General features: G+C 48.6%; 3 protein-coding genes and 1 long non-coding RNA gene across 6 annotated transcripts in view; all 4 read left to right on the top strand.

Annotated features, from left to right (window-relative positions):
- Positions 1-2,472, top strand: part of pde6d (phosphodiesterase 6D, cGMP-specific, rod, delta) — a 16,529-nt gene extending 14,057 nt beyond the window's left edge. Inside the window, exons 2-5 of the mRNA XM_019871803.1 lie at positions 575-663; positions 750-875; positions 1,570-1,675; positions 1,917-2,472. Of these exons, the coding sequence (XP_019727362.1) occupies positions 575-663; positions 750-875; positions 1,570-1,675; positions 1,917-1,998 (403 nt within the window). The 3' untranslated portion in view covers positions 1,999-2,472. The remainder of the gene's footprint in view (positions 1-574; positions 664-749; positions 876-1,569; positions 1,676-1,916) is intronic.
- Positions 2,473-4,298: 1,826 nt separating this feature from the next.
- On the top strand, positions 4,299-10,383 carry phb2b (prohibitin 2b). 3 transcript variants are annotated; one of them, XM_019871806.1, is made up of 10 exons: positions 4,299-4,410; positions 5,032-5,167; positions 5,328-5,412; positions 5,521-5,600; positions 5,761-5,945; positions 6,025-6,154; positions 6,646-6,749; positions 7,975-8,052; positions 8,832-8,911; positions 10,060-10,383. In XM_019871806.1, the coding sequence occupies exons 1-10, from the start codon at positions 4,390-4,392 to the stop codon at positions 10,082-10,084; spliced, it is 924 nt and encodes a 307-aa protein (XP_019727365.1). In that variant the 5' UTR covers positions 4,299-4,389; the 3' UTR covers positions 10,085-10,383. The 3 variants fall into 3 exon arrangements, with proteins under 3 accessions (XP_019727365.1, XP_019727366.1, XP_019727364.1); XM_019871807.1 differs by lacking the exon at positions 4,299-4,410 and adding an exon at positions 4,665-4,731; XM_019871805.1 differs by lacking the exon at positions 4,299-4,410 and adding an exon at positions 4,754-4,811 and having other exon boundaries at positions 5,030-5,167.
- Positions 10,384-14,044: 3,661 nt separating this feature from the next.
- LOC109516965 (uncharacterized) lies at positions 14,045-14,370 on the top strand. Its single transcript, XR_002168459.1, has 2 exons — positions 14,045-14,222; positions 14,306-14,370. It is a non-coding gene; the product is annotated as an uncharacterized LOC109516965 (long non-coding RNA).
- Positions 14,371-15,795: 1,425 nt separating this feature from the next.
- ptmaa (prothymosin alpha a) overlaps positions 15,796-16,547 on the top strand; it is a 4,482-nt gene continuing 3,730 nt past the window's right edge. The window contains exon 1 of the mRNA XM_019871811.1: positions 15,796-16,014. Coding sequence (XP_019727370.1) covers positions 15,970-16,014 — 45 coding nt within the window. The 5' untranslated portion in view covers positions 15,796-15,969. The remainder of the gene's footprint in view (positions 16,015-16,547) is intronic.

The raw sequence follows: 16,547 nt of genomic DNA, 5'->3' as shown, positions 1-16,547 counted from the left end.
TCCAAAATAGGAAGGAGTTGTTCCAGAAAAGGGCCGCGTCGGAGTGTCTGCCGTGAGGCCGGCTGCCTCCGCGCGCTCGGGCCAAAATTGCCCGGTGACAGATGTGCAGTCGGATGAGGCTCCGACTGGAAGAGGCGCGGCCGCCCCACGTAAACGAACGCCATGACGTCGGCGTGCGGTGTGAGCCAGAAGATGGCGGTGAAGGGTGGAAGAAAATAGTCTTGTTCGGCCGCTGCTCTCTTGTCGCCCGTTGGCGCGGACACCTGCCGTCCGTACGAAGGGAGCGTCGTGAACGGCTCCCGACGAGCCGCCGCGCTGCCATTGTCACCTTTTCTCTTTTGTCAATCAACTCTGGCCATTTTAAAACCCGGAAAAGGATTTGTCAGCCGTGGGAAAGCTTGTGTACGTTTCATGGGCTGTCGTTTGCGTTGGAGCACAGACACGGAAGTGGCAATTGGACCGGAACAGAGTGGCTGCTCGTGAACGTCAATAAATAAATAACTTGGGGGCGGGGGGAGTACTAGGGTCCGTTTTTCTCCACGCTTCCTGTTGGTGCTTAACTTCCCGCCATCAGAAACTGGATGAACCTGCGAGATGCCGAGACGGGCAAAGTTCTGTGGCAGGGAACCGAGGACCTCTCCGTTCCCGACGTGGAACACGAAGGTGCGCCGCTTGTCAGCGGGTGAAAGCGCACGTCTCTTCTCGCGCGCTCATCTTTGCCTTTTGTCTTTGTCCTCCTCCTCGTCCAGCTCGCGTCCCCAAAAAGATCCTCAAGTGCAAAGCGGTTTCCAGAGAGCTCAACTTTTCCTCCTCGGAGAAGCTGGAGAAGTTCCGTCTGGAGCAGAAGGTTTTCTTCAAGGGACAGTGTCTAGAAGGTGATCTTCATCCTCGATTTCGAGCCGACAGACGTGTCGTGTCGTGCGCAAACCGAGTGCCTCCTAGCCCATTGGGACTTTTCTTTTGTGCAACTCCTTCAGGAGGGAATAACGCCGAGGTTAGAATTTTTCTTCCAAAAAATTGACATCTTCATTCTCTCTCATGACAAATGACATGAGTTTATCATACCTTTTGAATTTTTTTCCACAGGTAGGCATTTTCTTTTTTTGGGGTCGGGGGGGGGGCGTTCATTTAGATTTACACGTGGTGTAAAATTGTTGATTGGGAATATGTGGCGTTCCTTAGGGAAAAAATAAGTTCTTTCTCCTCTGTATGGGGGCACTGACCCCAAAAGTTTGTAAAAATGTTGTTAGCCCGTGCACATTATTGTCCCCATTTTTCTGTGGTTGCGGAAAACGGGGAAAAAAAAAACGTACATCAAACTGTACAAACCAAAAGAGGCACATTTTTCAGTTAGCGCGCTTCAATTGAATTGATGTCCTGACAAGAAGTTAAAAACGCCTTCGACCATGAAGCTACGCCATGAGGCAAACCACGTGCGATATAAGATTGTTCTCTGGAAGGCAATGAAACAACAGATGCCCCCAGGGTGCTCATTTACGCTGCAGATACAGAGACCTCAATGGTGTGTGTTTGTGTGTGTGTCTCCCTGCCGTCTGCGTATGTGTCCAGAGTGGTTTTTTGAGTTCGGCTTCGTCATCCCCAACTCGACCAACACGTGGCAGTCGCTGATAGAAGCGGCACCTGAGTCGCAGATGATGCCCGCCAACGTCTTAACGTGAGTCTCTGATCGTACGGGCACTTGTTGTTCCTTCATCGATTGCTGGATGGACACCAAGAAGCGCCTTATTGTTACTTTTGTCCAAAATCTGCATTTTCTGCACAATGCCAATACTTTTGTCCCATAAAATTCAAAAGTGCTGGGTTAGATATGCAGCAGAGCCCGTGTTTGAAATGGACTGCAGATAACATTTGGGTGATTTTTTTTTTTTTTTTTTTTTTTTTTTGGGGCGGTGCAGTGGCAACGTGATCATCGAAACCAAGTTCTTCGACAACGACCTGCACGTGAGCACGTCGCGCGTACGCCTCTTCTACGTCTGACGTCCGCTGCCGTCTCGCCATCATCGTTCCGTCTCGCCGCCGAGGAAGAAGGCAACGCGCGCACTCCCGCGCGCGCGCGCGCACCCGATCGGCGCCGGGGGAGCGCATGTGGCGTCTCTTTGTGACTGTAAATACACGCGCGCCGATCTCGTCAGCCCGACGCTCCTTTTGTGCTTTGAACGTACAACCAACCAATGCGTTCTTTTGGCTTGCATTCACTCAGGAACCCCCCACCCCAAAATGTTTTTCCTTCTCACGATTAAAAGGTTTCGGAGCTCATTCCACGTTGTGTGGAACGTTCCGCCTGCCGGCGCTTCGTCTGGCGTTCGGAGGTCCATCGTTTGTTTCCCTCTGGTGGTCTCTGTGAGGCCCAGAAGGGAAAGGACAACGTGTAACTCGGCAAACTGAACGAGTAACATGAAACAGCGCATACCCAGTTAATTTCTTTTATTTATTTGATTAAGAAAAACAAAAAAGGTAAATTTGTCAAAAATAAGAAAGTGAAAAAGAAAATGACGCCACTTCACTACTTCTTCAAAAAGAAAGGCGTAACTTAGAATTCAAGTCATTCTGAGGAACATAACAACTTGAGAATGAATCCCCGTGGACCCCGGATATTTGTGGCTCCTTCGCCACAGATTCAACTATTGAATTTGTGGTGGTGGAGGGCGGGAGAGCCAATACCCGATATTTTGGACCCCGTCCCCTACTTATTTATTTTCTGCCAATCATCGTCAATGCATGTGCAGATTTTTGCAGCCCTGGTCCTTATCCCTTGCAAGTTGTGTGTGTGTGTGTGTGTGTGTGTGTGTGTGTGTGTGTGTGTGTGTGTGTGTGTGTGTGTGTTTGTGTGTGTGTGGGATGGTGGTGGAGGGGTCAATTGTTAGATTAAAAGCTTGCATACCCAATCTTTTCTACTAATGACCTGACCTTGCCATGTCGAAAGTAATTGGTTAGTTAGAATGAACTTAGTAATAATGCCACCGCATATTTGTGGTTTGTCACTTGCAAATTAAGCCGTCTATGGATTTTGAAGGGGAAACCTTCCCCAGTTATTTTGTAAAAACGCCCAGCTTGTTTTTTTTTTTTCCCTCCCCTACCCAGACACTTTTTGGGGGGAGTGTGGGGCAGTTATAAGGAGCGTCAATTATTTGCAGATTTTGGGTTCTATTGTACATCGATGAGTGAGCAGACCCACGCGCCCGATAGAAAAATCCAGCGAGGCTGTGAGACACAAATGTTTGGTTGCACCCGATAAACTTACAGGTGTCAAAGTCCGGTTCTCGGTGGCTGCTTTGCCGGATCTTTTGGGTGTTTCCCTCCTCCGAAAACACCTGATTCAAATGATCAGGATGGTCCTCGGGCTCCCTCAGAGCTTGCCGATGAGCTGATCGTTTGAGTCGGGTGTGTTGGAGCAGTTGGAAAACAAGCAGGGAAGCAGCCCTCGAGGACCCGAGCAAACAACGCCAAAGGTTTGAGGTGACTTGTGAAGCGCGACGCGTCCTCAAACATTCACACGTCTTCTAACCGCTTTGTCAGCCCGGTGTGGATTTGAATTGGTGGTGTCATGACGACACATCTGTTTGACTCATCTGGACCAAAATGCCACATTCCTCAGTGTTGTTCTGGTATTTTTCCAACAGGTCATTTTTATTTGGCTTTGGTTTTTCTTAGTCAGCTGTGTAATATAGACTTGTTTTAATATGACTGAATTTGTGGATTAAAACCAAGTTGTAATACGTGTGTGTCCGTGCGTTCACTTATTTTACACATGAAAAAAAAAAGTTGACACATTTAAAAATAATTAGCTGTGGTGCCTTGAGATACAAGTTAGAATGCTGCTGTGACCAAATCATTTGCCCATTGAAATGAATGCATGAAATGAGGATAAGCAGAGAAGAAAATGGGTGGATGGATGGATGGATATTATTGAGTCATTTTAATTGTGTTAAAATATACAGAAGTGAAGTTGATTCAATGAGTAATTTCTTCCTTTGGCTTGTTTTATTGAATCATCTCTCGCTCTTTCTCTGTTTATTTGAAATAAACTCATCTCACCCACCCGTAAATATTTTCACATTCCTGCCAAAACATTTATGTTGATTCACATGTTTATTTTTATCTTGTGAATAATTTTGTCCAACTTTTGTTTCACAATTTCCACAATATGATTTAATTTAGGGGTGGGATAGGGTCCAGTACACCCCCCGCGGTCCTGTTCAGGATAACTGGTGTTGAAAATGGATGGTTGTAAATATAATAACATAATCGGAAAAAAAAAGCAGTCGAAGGTTAAGAACTTTATTTCCCAGCAGCCTTTGCGGTGCTGCCGTAAAGCGTCTCCTGTGTGTCGACCTTCTACGTTCTTTTGGTTGAGTGACTTAAAGCAGCATGGCGAGCAAGGAGCCCAACGTAAGACATTCAAACCTTTCAACTTTCGCGTACTAACTTCATTTGTTGCTCCCGAAACGTCGTGGGCGTCTCGGGTGGATGTGACTAACGTGCGTTTGGACGAAAAGCTCCGCTGAAACAGTCAGTGAGGTAGCTAGCTCGCTCGCTAGCATGCCGCTTTGCTAAGCGGCGCGATGCGCGAACTTTCTGCGGGCTTTTCATCAAGGTCACGTTGCTTGCGATTTCATCATGAAAAGTCAAACTTTTATCACACAGTCGAATGAGTAAAAGAGGACATTCAGCTGCGTCTTGACTCGTTCCGTGTCGATGTTGTCCTCTCAGGTTTGAGATGTGCTCTCGTGTTGTCTCGTCGTCCGTGCGTTTTGTCTGCCGACGAGCCGATATAAGAGCTCGGGATGGAAGGTGTGCTTTCACATTTGTCAGGATGGAAGATGTGCGTCGTCGTCTCTGTAGTAACATTTATTGGAGTTTGAATGTATGTTCTAGTCGCAAACATTCGCGAATAGTCAACGTTGCCTCTAAAACGCACTTCGATAATTTTTTTTTTCATCTCTCAACGTAAATGCCCCCCCCCCTAGTATTTTGAATCCATTCCATGTACTGATTGCCGTTTTTTTGCAGCGGTTGGTCCAGAATCTCCGGGACATGATGGGTCGCATGGCGGGCTCGTCGGGCGGCAGGGGCGCCGGACTTGGAATCAAGCTGCTGCTCGGCGCCGGCGCCTTGGCATACGGGGTCAAAGAAGCCACATACACCGGTCCGCCTTTACGTGTCTTTTGGAATGAAGCATCAACTTTGTTGAGATGAGGGGGACAAGTACTCGCAGTCTTCATTGAAGAAGCAGTACGGTTCCCCTCTATTTTCAGAAGAAGAAATTGCCGCCGCTCTGCTAATGTCCGCACCGTTTCTGTGTGTAGTGGAGGGCGGACACCGAGCGGTGGTGTTCAACAGGATCGGTGGCATGCAGATGGACACGGTGCTGGCTGAGGGCCTTCATTTCAGGTGACGCCCGCCACTTAGCTGCCCGGTCCGCGTCGTCACCGGGGCGATGCCTGTGCAACTTGCACCTCACTGTCTTGCTGTGTGTGTGTGTGCATGCGTGCGTGTTAGGATCCCGTGGTTCCAGTACCCCATCATCTATGACATCAGAGCCAAGCCCAGAAAGATCTCCTCGCTGACCGGTAGCAAAGGTAACGAGACACGATGACACACACGGTGCGGGGCTGGCTATTACTGGAAGCAGACCGACTGTTATGTCGCAGCGGGGCGACACTCTTGCAACACGGCGCACGTACGTGCATGAGCAACCAAAGTCCGTTTTTCATTGAGAGCTGTTATTGCGCCGGCTAGACCTGCAGATGGTGAACATTGCGGTGAGGGTGCTGTCGCGTCCGATGGCGTCCAATCTTCCCATGATGTACCAGCGTCTGGGCAAAGACTATGACGAGCGGGTGCTGCCCTCCATCGTCAACGAGGTCCTCAAGTCGGTGGTGGCCAAGTTCAACGCTTCGCAGCTCATCACGCAAAGAGCGCAGGTGCGCTCGTCTTGCCGAGTTGATTTCCGCACGCGTCCGCCCGCCCCGCGTCCACAAAAGCGCCTTTGTGCTGCCGCAGGTGTCGCTGTTGGTGCGCAGGGAACTTTTCGAGCGTGCCAAAGACTTCAACATCATCCTGGATGACGTGTCCATCACGGAGCTGAGCTTCAGCAGCCAGTACACCGCCGCCGTCGAGGCCAAGCAAGTTGGTAGGGATCCGCTTTGCTTCAGAAAAGTAAAAAAAAAACAAAAACGACTGGGGAGGTTCACAGCAAACTCAAGAAGCACTCACCAAGAGCTTCAACAACAGGTTCACCAATTGACATCAACCAAAATAGTCTGAACCTTGCTTTTCGCCACGATTCGAGTTGCCTGAAAACCAAAGCAATATTTCCCGGAGGAAGTAAAGGACATGCAATAATCCTTTCCCGACACAAATACATGAACAAAAAACACATTTGATCGAGTATCGCGATTGCCGACGTACCAAAACGGTGTGACAGGAATAGAAATGTCTAATGATGTGGATAAAAGAACGTTTGACTTGGACATTTAGTTGAGCATTCAAGTCAAGAGTTTGTCTGCATGATATGATGTTGGACAAATCCTTATCTCGAGCTGTCACGTTTCCCTCGAGTCAGTGCAACCTGTCAGTCAGCTCCCGCCGTCTGTGTGTGTGTGTGTGTGTGCGCGTGTGCAGCTCAGCAAGAGGCGCAGAGGGCTCAGTTCTACGTGGAAAAAGCCAAACAAGACCAACGACAGAAGATCATCCAAGCAGAAGGAGAAGCCGAGGCCGCCAGGATGGTAAGACCACGGGATGTGGCCTCGCAGAGGGGGAAGAAAAAGCCTGTGACGTGACATGCTGTAATTAGCTAAGACTAACATGCAGGTTTATGCTGGGGGAAAAAAACAAGCACACAAAAAACCCAAATTGAGGGAGGGTATTCTACACTGCTCCGAAGTTGTTATCCAAGTCAGCTGTATCGTCAAATATGCTCTATGTACAACATACAGCACGGATGAAATTTCTTTCCTCTCAACCACAGTGCAAACATGCAGTGCAGCGAAACACACACACAGCTAAAAATAAGGACAGTAAAAGTGAACTGTTTAAAAAAGACAGAAGACATAAATATAGAAATATAAACAAAAACAATCAAAAGCAATCAACAGTCAACACTGTTTAAGTGCAATAAGCGGATATCAAATGCTGAGGGGGGAGGGGCGGGGTCAGAGACAGACTTTCATTCCAACCTGTCACATCTCTTCATGTTACATGTTTATGCAATCTTTTTTTTTTTTTGGAAAATAAGTAATTCCTGTCTCGCGTTGTACTTCGTTTCCAGTATTACATCGGGGGCGTTTGCGGCAGTCCAGCTGAAAAAGAGGCTCGTTGCCATCTAACTTGCTGATGTTCTTCTTGTCTTCTCATGCGCGTTTGTGTGCGTGCTCAGAGGCATGCACATTTGGAGGGAACGTTGGTCCACAGCTGTTTTGCTGCCATTCTTAATATGTGAACAGAAGCGCTTGTGGAGAGTCGCCTAATGTAGGTTTTCTACGGCCACTAGGTGGTGTCATTACACCGTTTTTGGGGTTTATTTTGTTTTGTTTTTTTTAAAAAGCGCTTTCACAACAGCTGCAGCCATCACCAAACGTTTTACAGGGCCCATAAACAATGGTACAGTCGTTACAAACCAACCATTTAAATTGAGGCTCGTCTCTCGGCCCCCATACGTACAGAGAAAGATCTGCTTGCCACTGGTCTCTCGAATACATCGGAAATAGCAATAGTGGCCCGGCGATGTCGCAATCGCAGCCGTTCGGGCGACTCGGTCGCAAATGTTTTTGGAGAGTGGCCATGTGAAGTCCCTCTTGTCAATCACTTTGTAGCGCCAATTAAAGCGGATACAAGCATGTTCACCTGTTGCCATGACATGGTCGAGATAACAACCCCCCCCCCCCCCCCGTCCCCAAAGGAAGTCTGTGCCAGCTCCCGATTAATTTGTGTGATTTGTTTTTTATTTTTTAGCTGGGTCAAGCCATCACCAAAAATCCCGGCTACCTGAAGCTGAGACGCATCCGAGCTGCTCAGACCATCGCCAAGACGGTCGGTCACTCACCCGTTATCCAATGTTTGAACCCAACACCATTCAGACAGGAAGAGTTTGGATGATTTTGACAAGGAGGTGCTCCTGACGAGTGACGTTGTTGACGACGATTGTTAAGATTGTGATGATGATTATGACTGGTATGGAGGGTGGCGACGACGGGGATAATTGTGAGGAGGAGGAGGAGGACGACAGTGATGAGGGTTAGGGTCTGACCAATATGGCTTTTCTGAGGGTGTTTCCGATACTTGTCAACAGGGAGTAATTTTCAAGTCCGAAACCATGACAAAACGGATGCACTTATCCATCCCTAAATGTCGGCAGTATCGAAGGGGTGACGTAACCGTGAAGTGGCCACTTGCGAATCAAAAGACAACATGTGCTCCAGTTGCGTTTTGAAGCATCTTTCGCTTTTCAAAAGTTGCTTGTCAAGAAATGTTGGTTCGCGGTCACGCACAAGCTGAAACTGAAACTCTTGCGGCGTCACATGTGCCGGCTTGAAGAAAAGCCTCAGTCCATCCCCAAGATTCTGCTGTCAAAGCATCTGACGGGGCGCACCAACGTGACACGCCGATCTGCCACAAAGAGAGCCCGCCAAAACTGGGCCACACGTCACAGGGTCGGGAAAGGCGCCGATGGGATTGAATGGAATCAGAGCTCCATCTAGTGGACAGACGGCTCACGTACATGCTTGTGATGGTTATGGCGATGAACTTGGGACAACAATGACGACGTCGATTCCCGTGCCGATGTTGATGGCGCTGATGTGGCCCTCCAGGTGTCGACGTCGCAGAACAGAGTGTATCTGGATGCTGACAGTCTGGTCCTCAACCTGCAGAACCAGGCCTTGTTTAACAAGTGAGTGCACAAACCCGCCGCTATTTACGCCCACTAATGCAAAGAAATTGTGACAAACACTTTCCAACATGAATGTTGAGGGTTCAACATTGTGGCTTCGGGCCATGCATGTTTTTTTTTTTGTGACTGCACGCAACCCCAATTTAATAGGCGGCAACAAAAATATGAAGAAAAAACCCGTCAACGTGCCTAACATCACGTTGTCGGAACCGCTTGACGTATGCTGCCGAGAGACGAGCGCTCGTTCCTTATCTGCTCTGTTCTCGCACGCCGCTGACCACCAAAACACATCGGTGACAGTGAATCGGAATTTTTCACGGCCTCAACTCTCAACTATTGTTGCACCTGTCGCTCGCAACCTACGTGAACGTGCAAAAAGAAAGGAGCCCTGCGAGGCTCCACCGATTTCTGCTCACTTGCCGCTTCTGCGCCAATCACTCCTTTCGGAGCTTCTGGCGCCAACTCGATTGCTTGCTCGGCGTTGTCGTCGGGGAAGACCGAAGAGCGTTGGCGTAGAACGATTTTTCTTCCTTTTCCAATCAATTCCATCCATTCAAACTTCCAAATAATCATAACACAGAGCTAGCAAATGAGAGGTTTAGCCGAACAACAAATTGGAACGGTTTGGCTCAGTGGGAACATTTTGGCAACTTCATTTTTTTCCCGACTACTTTGGGCCGAATTCCACCCTCTTCACACTGTAAAAATTCCCAGTGTGAGAGATTTTACGTATTTTCGCAGCGTTGCAAAGCGCTGAGCTCCTTTGGCGACCCTCCCCGCTGCCTTGCATTCTCCCTCCGTACGTTTCTTAACGCCACCCGTAACGCGTTCCAACTTTGCGTCTCCTACTCTACTCGGGCTGCAGCGATTGAATACTTTGAGTAATTTCCCCGAGTACCCCATCGATTCATTTTGTCATTGGATTAAAAAGAGAAAGATTTCCCTGTATTCAAGAATCACGACACAAAAGCAAGTGTGCTCTTGTCCCGCACTGTGACCGATGTGTTGTGTTTTCATGCGCGGGTGGCGAGTGGCGGATCGTTTCAGTCCGACGTTCTGGAGCTCTGGTTCTCGCACGTCCAGGCACGATCCCCGCAGAGAACCGCTTTCTCTCCTTTGACTTTTCCTTCCCCCTTTTGTCTTTTCAGTTTGTCGTTGAGCCAGAAGAAGTGATGAAGAGGCCCTCGCCTTCGTCACAATTGACCAACGGGCACTCGCCGGCTGCCAGGCCAGCCGGGGGACAGCAAACACAAAAGTCGGGAAGTCACTTTGGATTTTGTTTTTGTTTTATTGTGACCTTTGTCGATAAAATAGGAAAGATTCCGGCGACGTCGTTGAGCCGTAATGCAAATCAGTCGCTCATGTCTGTTCATTGATGCATTCAGAAATGGAAAGTGACCTTGTTCAAGAGTAGTCGCGTGCGGCTACAAAGGTGATGGCGCAAATTAATTAAATCTTGATGAGGATCATGATTTCAACTTGTCGGCTGCCTGTTTCCGTAGCGACGAGGTCGTCTCGGCCTGCGCGCGTGACTTTCGAGCACTACATTCACAAGCTTCATGAAAAATATGTTATCATTGGAAAAAAAATGTTCAAATATTTTAATAACATTTTCATACATGAACAAAGGTTTCATGCACAGGCTTCCCACAGTAAAATACTATTAAGTAGTACACCCCCCCCCCACAACAAAGCATTAAAAAGTTTCATCATAAAAATACATAAATAAATAAAACTAAAGTTCATTGACATTGACAGATAAGTTAGGTTATTGGGAACAGACTCTCAGGAGACCTGCCAAAGTGTCTTCTGCTCATTCAAGGATTCCGAGAGTTTATAAAAAAAGGTGATTTCGCCCCCAGCCCCAATGCAATAAAATTAGACGGAGACTGTAGCTAAACGTTCGGTAACTCGATTCTTGGAAACATTTGCTGACTCAGCTCGGCCGACCTGGAGCCGGTTGTACAAGCGCAACGAGTAGTAAGCGCCGCGCCTCAAAGTGCCGCCGCAAAGACGCGCCCAGCGCGGAGCCTGCGCAGGCCACGGCAGGTCCGCGGCGGGTCTCGCTGGAATTTGACTCGACGTGTCTGAACGTGCGTGGAACTCAATTCACCTTGGAGGAGGTGGCTGTGTGTGATCCTCTCAGACATTCTGCTTGACTTCATCGAGCTGCCATTGTTCATCCGTCCCGTCTTTTTACAGACGCAGTTCCACCTGAATGATGCGCCGCAAATATTAACGTCTTGCCGCGGGAGGTTTCTGCAATTGCTAATCAAAACTTGTCCATCATGCACTAAGTTTTGGAACCTCTTTCCAAGTCAACTGTACTAAAAGAAGACCCGGAGTAATGTGTCCAGCGTTCACTCAAGACAGTCGCTCTCCCAGTCAAAACACACCAAAAATTCTTGCCGCTTCTATTTCCCGATAAAGTGTTCCAATCGGGTACTTCCCGGAGGTTCAAAGCAAGGTTCTTCCTCGGGCCCCGATTTCTACAATGGTTGCCGTGGTCCGGAACCCGAAATAGTGTCGCGTGAAGTCAAGTTGGACTTTTGATTTGCTGGCGAGTCCAGGGCCAGTTGACATTCGAGTGCCGCTCCGGGGTTTTGGACTTGTCTCTCTGCAGTACTTTTCTTCTCCTCCTCCTTGTCTTTTCACCATTGCTTTGCTCCACTTTTTCCATTTTTCATTTTCCAGCTTGGGAAAAAGGCCGACTCCCCCTTTTCTCCTCTGCTCTCCCCTCCCACATGTGACATACTCTCATACATTCATGACCACTTGTCGTGAAATGAAGCGGTCAAATAACAGCACTTCCCAGCTGCTTTGATGTTGCCGCTCGGAACGAGTTAATCATTCAAAAACCATTTTGCTGAGTATATTTAAAAGCACGACTGCCTTGACTTACAAGTGCCCCGACGTACAAATGTTTCCAGTTCGGAGCCTTCGCTCGCTCTGTTTATTTTTGCTGTCGCAAAAATGGGGGGGGGGGGGGGGGGGGTGTAACAACAGCAGTTGAGGGGCTATAATGCCCTGGCATGTGGGCAAGCAGAGCTAGTTGCCGATGAACTTTTGAGTCGTTTATTGAAGAGGCGCAAATGCAAAATGACAGCCCTCGCAAGGAGCGTGGAGGAAACTGTCACACTTGCTCCAGGCTTCTGTCGTCACTCTAAGCCAAGCCTTCTAGAACACAAATGCTCATTTAAAAAACGCTTATCTTTTTACATTTTCACAAGTTTCATTGTTTATATATTTTAAAATGCAGTGCTGTTTTCGTTATGGAAGAATTGTAGTAAAAAATTGCGATGCTTGCAAGGACTGATGGCACTTTGATGGGGAAGACTGATTTGCGATGAGTAAATTGAGTATTAAACTTTGGTTAGGGAGCTAATCCAACTCATAAGTCAAGGTACCCATATCTGTGTATGCAGGTCAACAGTTGGAACGCCAGTTTTGAGCTCTGAAAAGAATGAATTGACTTAACAAACCTTGTTCAACCTTTAGATTGATGGTCATCTTGTGCTACCATGTCGTCGCGGTAAAGTAAGTCTGCCGCCCCCTGCTGTATGACTGCAAAAAGGCTGGAAGCCGCTTTTACGACACTCCAGCGCGTCTCGTTCCGTATGTATACGTTGCGAGGTGGATTTTCTCTCTACTTCACTTTTGTGGAAATATTTACTCTGACCTGCCAATGTTTGAGTTTGTCGCGTAAAACCAAGGAAAAGTAGAAAGTCGTCATGAATCCTCGGTACGCCCGGTACAGTATTTCCATTCACCCGCAGTCACCGCCCACCACGGTGCTGATGATTGACACCCGCGTTGGCCACTCACCGCGCGCAAAGCGTCAGCTTTACGTTCGCTTCAGTAGACGAACCAATCACGACCCGCTCGAGAAAGCTTCAAACGCCACACGACCGAGGCGTGCGGCCATCTTGGTGAGGCACCATGAAATCGCCACAGCCGCCACCTTGGTGAGGGACATAAGTAACAAGCCGTCAACTCTCGCCGTTTCTCAGCGAATACATTCTCGCTGAATTCCAACCAGGCAACATTTACACACTTGACGCGATATTTTCTCTTTCCCGTGAGTTTTTTTGGGACACGTAATGCCGAGTCTGGCGTTACTATGGCTTCTGCAATACACCCCGCCCTTAAGTCTGTCCTACTTTGCCTCGCACATGAGCGCGCGCGCGCGCACACACAGACACACAGTGTCTTTTTGTTAAATAAATCCAGATACAAATAAAAGCAGCGCGTTTAAGTGTCAGAGTAGAAAGTCAATAGTTGGAGTCGGGCACATACGTCTGAGACAGTATTGGTGTGGTTGTGATGGAGCCAGTAGTGCTGCAGCACGTTACATGCCTGTAACAGTAACGAAGTCGTCAGTAAAAGTGCAGCAGTTGTCGTAAAGCTTGCAACGGCGGAGCAGCGGGATTTCTTGGGCGGCCTGAGACGTGTGCTTGTTTCCTCTCGTGCCACAGTGAGGTCATGTGACCCAAAAAGTCGTTATTTCGCAAATCTAGCAGCAACACTTGAAACAAAAACACACTTGATTTTGCATGCATGCAAAAATGCGCCCACGGCGAGTCATAAAAGTCACTGTAGTGTGAACAAACGTTTACAGTCTGTGCGATTATTATGGGATTAGCGCAGCCAAGCGCGTGCACGTGACTGTTTTTTTTTTTTTTTTTGTCATTTCTGAATAGTGTATTAGCCCCTAATCATGGGCTAATAAAGTGGTTTCGGATTTCAAACAAATCGCTTTTCTAACAGCCTTCTGGATCGGATTATGATTGAAAACCGAGGTATGACTGTACTTTACAAAAACACATAGTAATAAGTAATAACACAATTACATGAAATGTAAGTAATTAAACAGTTTGTGCATAGTGCACATCATTCAGTGTGAATCTGCGATTCATACTGGTTTGTGTACATTGACCACATGGGGGTAGTATAATACAGACATATAGTACGAATATAGATCATTTTTCAAAGGGTAAAATATATATTTATGTATGTCTGTCTAGATGTGTTTGCTTCACCATTTTTGTTCAAACATTGTTACACGAATGCTATTTGTTAGCAGCTTGTCAGTATATAGATAAGGATACTTTTCTACAAATCCTACTACTCTGTATCAATTACCTTCTTCTGGATTTTCTCCCAGGTGTTCCCAGATGTGACCATTCTTTTCAGTGACGTGGTGGGATTCACTCGCATTTGCAGCCACATCACTCCCTTGCAGGTGGTATCCATGCTCAATACCATGTACACTTTGTTTGACACACTCAGCGAGAAGCACAGAGTCTTCAAGGTACGGGCATATATTCCTCGGTTTGCTAGTACAGTACTTTGCGTGTTTATGTGTTGCTCTAAGCAAATCTGTTGCCTTGCAAGGTTGAGACCATCGGAGACGCCTACATGGTGGTCGCGGGCGCTCCGGAGAAGACCAAGTATCACGCCCATAACATACAGGCGGGCGAGCAGGCATGAGCGTAGCCGCCACTGGAGCGTCGGCGCCACCGCGGAGCTTCACCAAGTCGCGCGCGCACGCGCATGTGTGCGCGCGCGCTCACAACAGGAAGCAGCATCCTGTCTGGAGGATAAAGATGTGCAGGGGGTGTTTTGGGAGTCGCAAGAGACTTGATTGGGGTCTCCGAAACATATTTTACCTTTGAGTCCACACGAGGGCGCCGTTCACTCTCACGCCGGACTGAAAAGGCGCAAAAGAAAGCCGGCATGAAAAAAAAAAAAACGTTTCATGAGACGTTGGTGTGACTGTGCAGCAGTGTCAGGTGACGTCACAAATTTAATTTTCACAATCAAGTCAAAAGTGTGGCGTTCAGAGTTGGTGTCAGGTGACATCCACTCTGACATTGTGGACTGCTGGGAGTTGGAGTCTGGGCGTGTCTGTAATGTTTTAGTGGTGTGTGTGTGTGTGTGTGTGTGTGTGTGTGTGTGTGTGTGTGTGTTGTGCCCCCCCGCCCACCTCACCAGTCAGTCTGCTGCTCTGCTCCAGTCTGGTCTGGTATCAGCTTTCAGCAGCCAGAGCACAGTGGGAGGGACTTGGGAGCATGCGGCCAATCGGAGCCCAGGGACGAGGAGCCCAACCTGTCCCCGAAAAAGGAAACTCCCGGCCTGCCTCCTAATCCAGGAAGCACATGTTTACCTTCCGCATGATATACATACACACAGACACACAGTGTCTTTTTGTTAAATAAATCCAGATACAAATAAAAGCAGCGCGTTTAAGTGTCAGAGTAGAAAGTCAATAGTTGGAGTCGGGCACATACGTCTGAGACAGTATTGGTGTGGTTGTGATGGAGCCAGTAGTGCTGCAGCACGTTACATGCCTGTAACAGTAACGAAGTCGTCAGTAAAAGTGCAGCAGTTGTCGTAAAGCTTGCAACGGCGGAGCAGCGGGATTTCTTGGGCGGCCTGAGACGTGTGCTTGTTTCCTCTCGTGCCACAGTGAGGTCATGTGACCCAAAAAGTCGTTATTTCGCAAATCTAGCAGCAACACTTGAAACAAAAACACACTTGATTTTGCATGCATGCAAAAATGCGCCCACGGCGAGTCATAAAAGTCACTGTAGTGTGAACAAACGTTTACAGTCTGTGCGATTATTATGGGATTAGCGCAGCCAAGCGCGTGCACGTGACTGTTTTTTTTTTTTTTTTTGTCATACATGTCAACGTTTTTGCACGGCGGCTACGCGCGGGCCTGTGCGTGCGCGCGTGCGTGGGTGGCACACTTTTTGGGCAACAAGGGAGGCGCGTCCATTGTTTGGCGGAGACCAATCGGCGGTCGAGTTTGGCCCGGAGCGCGCTCGACCAATGGGAGCGCGTTCTCCGGTCTGCGCGCCCCGCCCACCTGCAATATAAAACCGCGGGCGGCAGACGAGCGGTAGGGTGCACGCGCAACTCCGGGGGACTAGCGAGGCTGTCCAAGTGGAATTCGGAATCTTCATCCTCCTCCTTCATCCTCGCCATCGTCCTGTTGTTAATCTCTGCGACTGCCTTTCTTGTTTGCGAGCCAGAAAAACAAGAAGACGAAGAAGATGGCGGACAGCAAAGTGGAGAGCGGCGGCGAGTTGAGCGCCAAGGTGAGACGCGCACGCGCACCCCTTGAATAAAGAAGAATTGAACATGCTGCAGGACAAGCGCGTGCGCGCACACACGCGCGTCCGTCATTTACCGCTTGCAGCATCTTTTGCAAATGTGTGCAGCATTTTGAGTCGTCGCAAATAATCCCACAGTTGATGATGATGATGATGACCGTGTTGATGACGAAGTGCGTGCGCGCGTGTGAGGCGCGCGTTACGTGGGAATTGAGAGCGGATTTGGCGCTCAGAGCCTCTTAAAGTGAACAAGAGCAAAAAGAAGACGCGCGACGCCTTCTCTTCCTTTCCAGTCAAACCGTAAACATGATTGACAACAACAATCAAAGCTTATCCAAATGTGGCTTCCGTGCGTGTTTGGGTGGTGTTGCGCTGCTGGTGCTTCCGCCCTCCCTCCCGTCACGGCGGCGGAGGCTTCGGCTCACAGGCGGGCGAGCAGGCATGAGCGTAGCCGCCACTGGAGCGTCGGCGCCACCGCGGAGCTTCACCAAGTCGCGCGCGCACGCGCCTGTGGGCGC

Source organism: Hippocampus comes, unplaced genomic scaffold (genome assembly GCF_001891065.2).
Source record: "Hippocampus comes isolate QL1 unplaced genomic scaffold, H_comes_QL1_v1.1 scaffold307, whole genome shotgun sequence".
In the NCBI taxonomy this organism is placed as follows: domain Eukaryota; kingdom Metazoa; phylum Chordata; class Actinopteri; order Syngnathiformes; family Syngnathidae; genus Hippocampus; species Hippocampus comes.
The sequence above is the reverse complement of the archived record's forward strand: the minus strand, read 5'-3'. Positions and strand labels throughout refer to the sequence as shown.

Coding starts and splice junctions, on each gene's coding strand:
- phb2b (XM_019871806.1), top strand. CDS start 4,390: ATGGCGAGCAAGGAGCCCAAC. Junction 4,411..5,031: donor TGGCGAGCAAGGAGCCCAAC/GTAAGACATTCA, acceptor GTTTTTTTGCAG/CGGTTGGTCCAGAATCTCCG. Junction 5,601..5,760: donor CTCGCTGACCGGTAGCAAAG/GTAACGAGACAC, acceptor TGCGCCGGCTAG/ACCTGCAGATGGTGAACATT.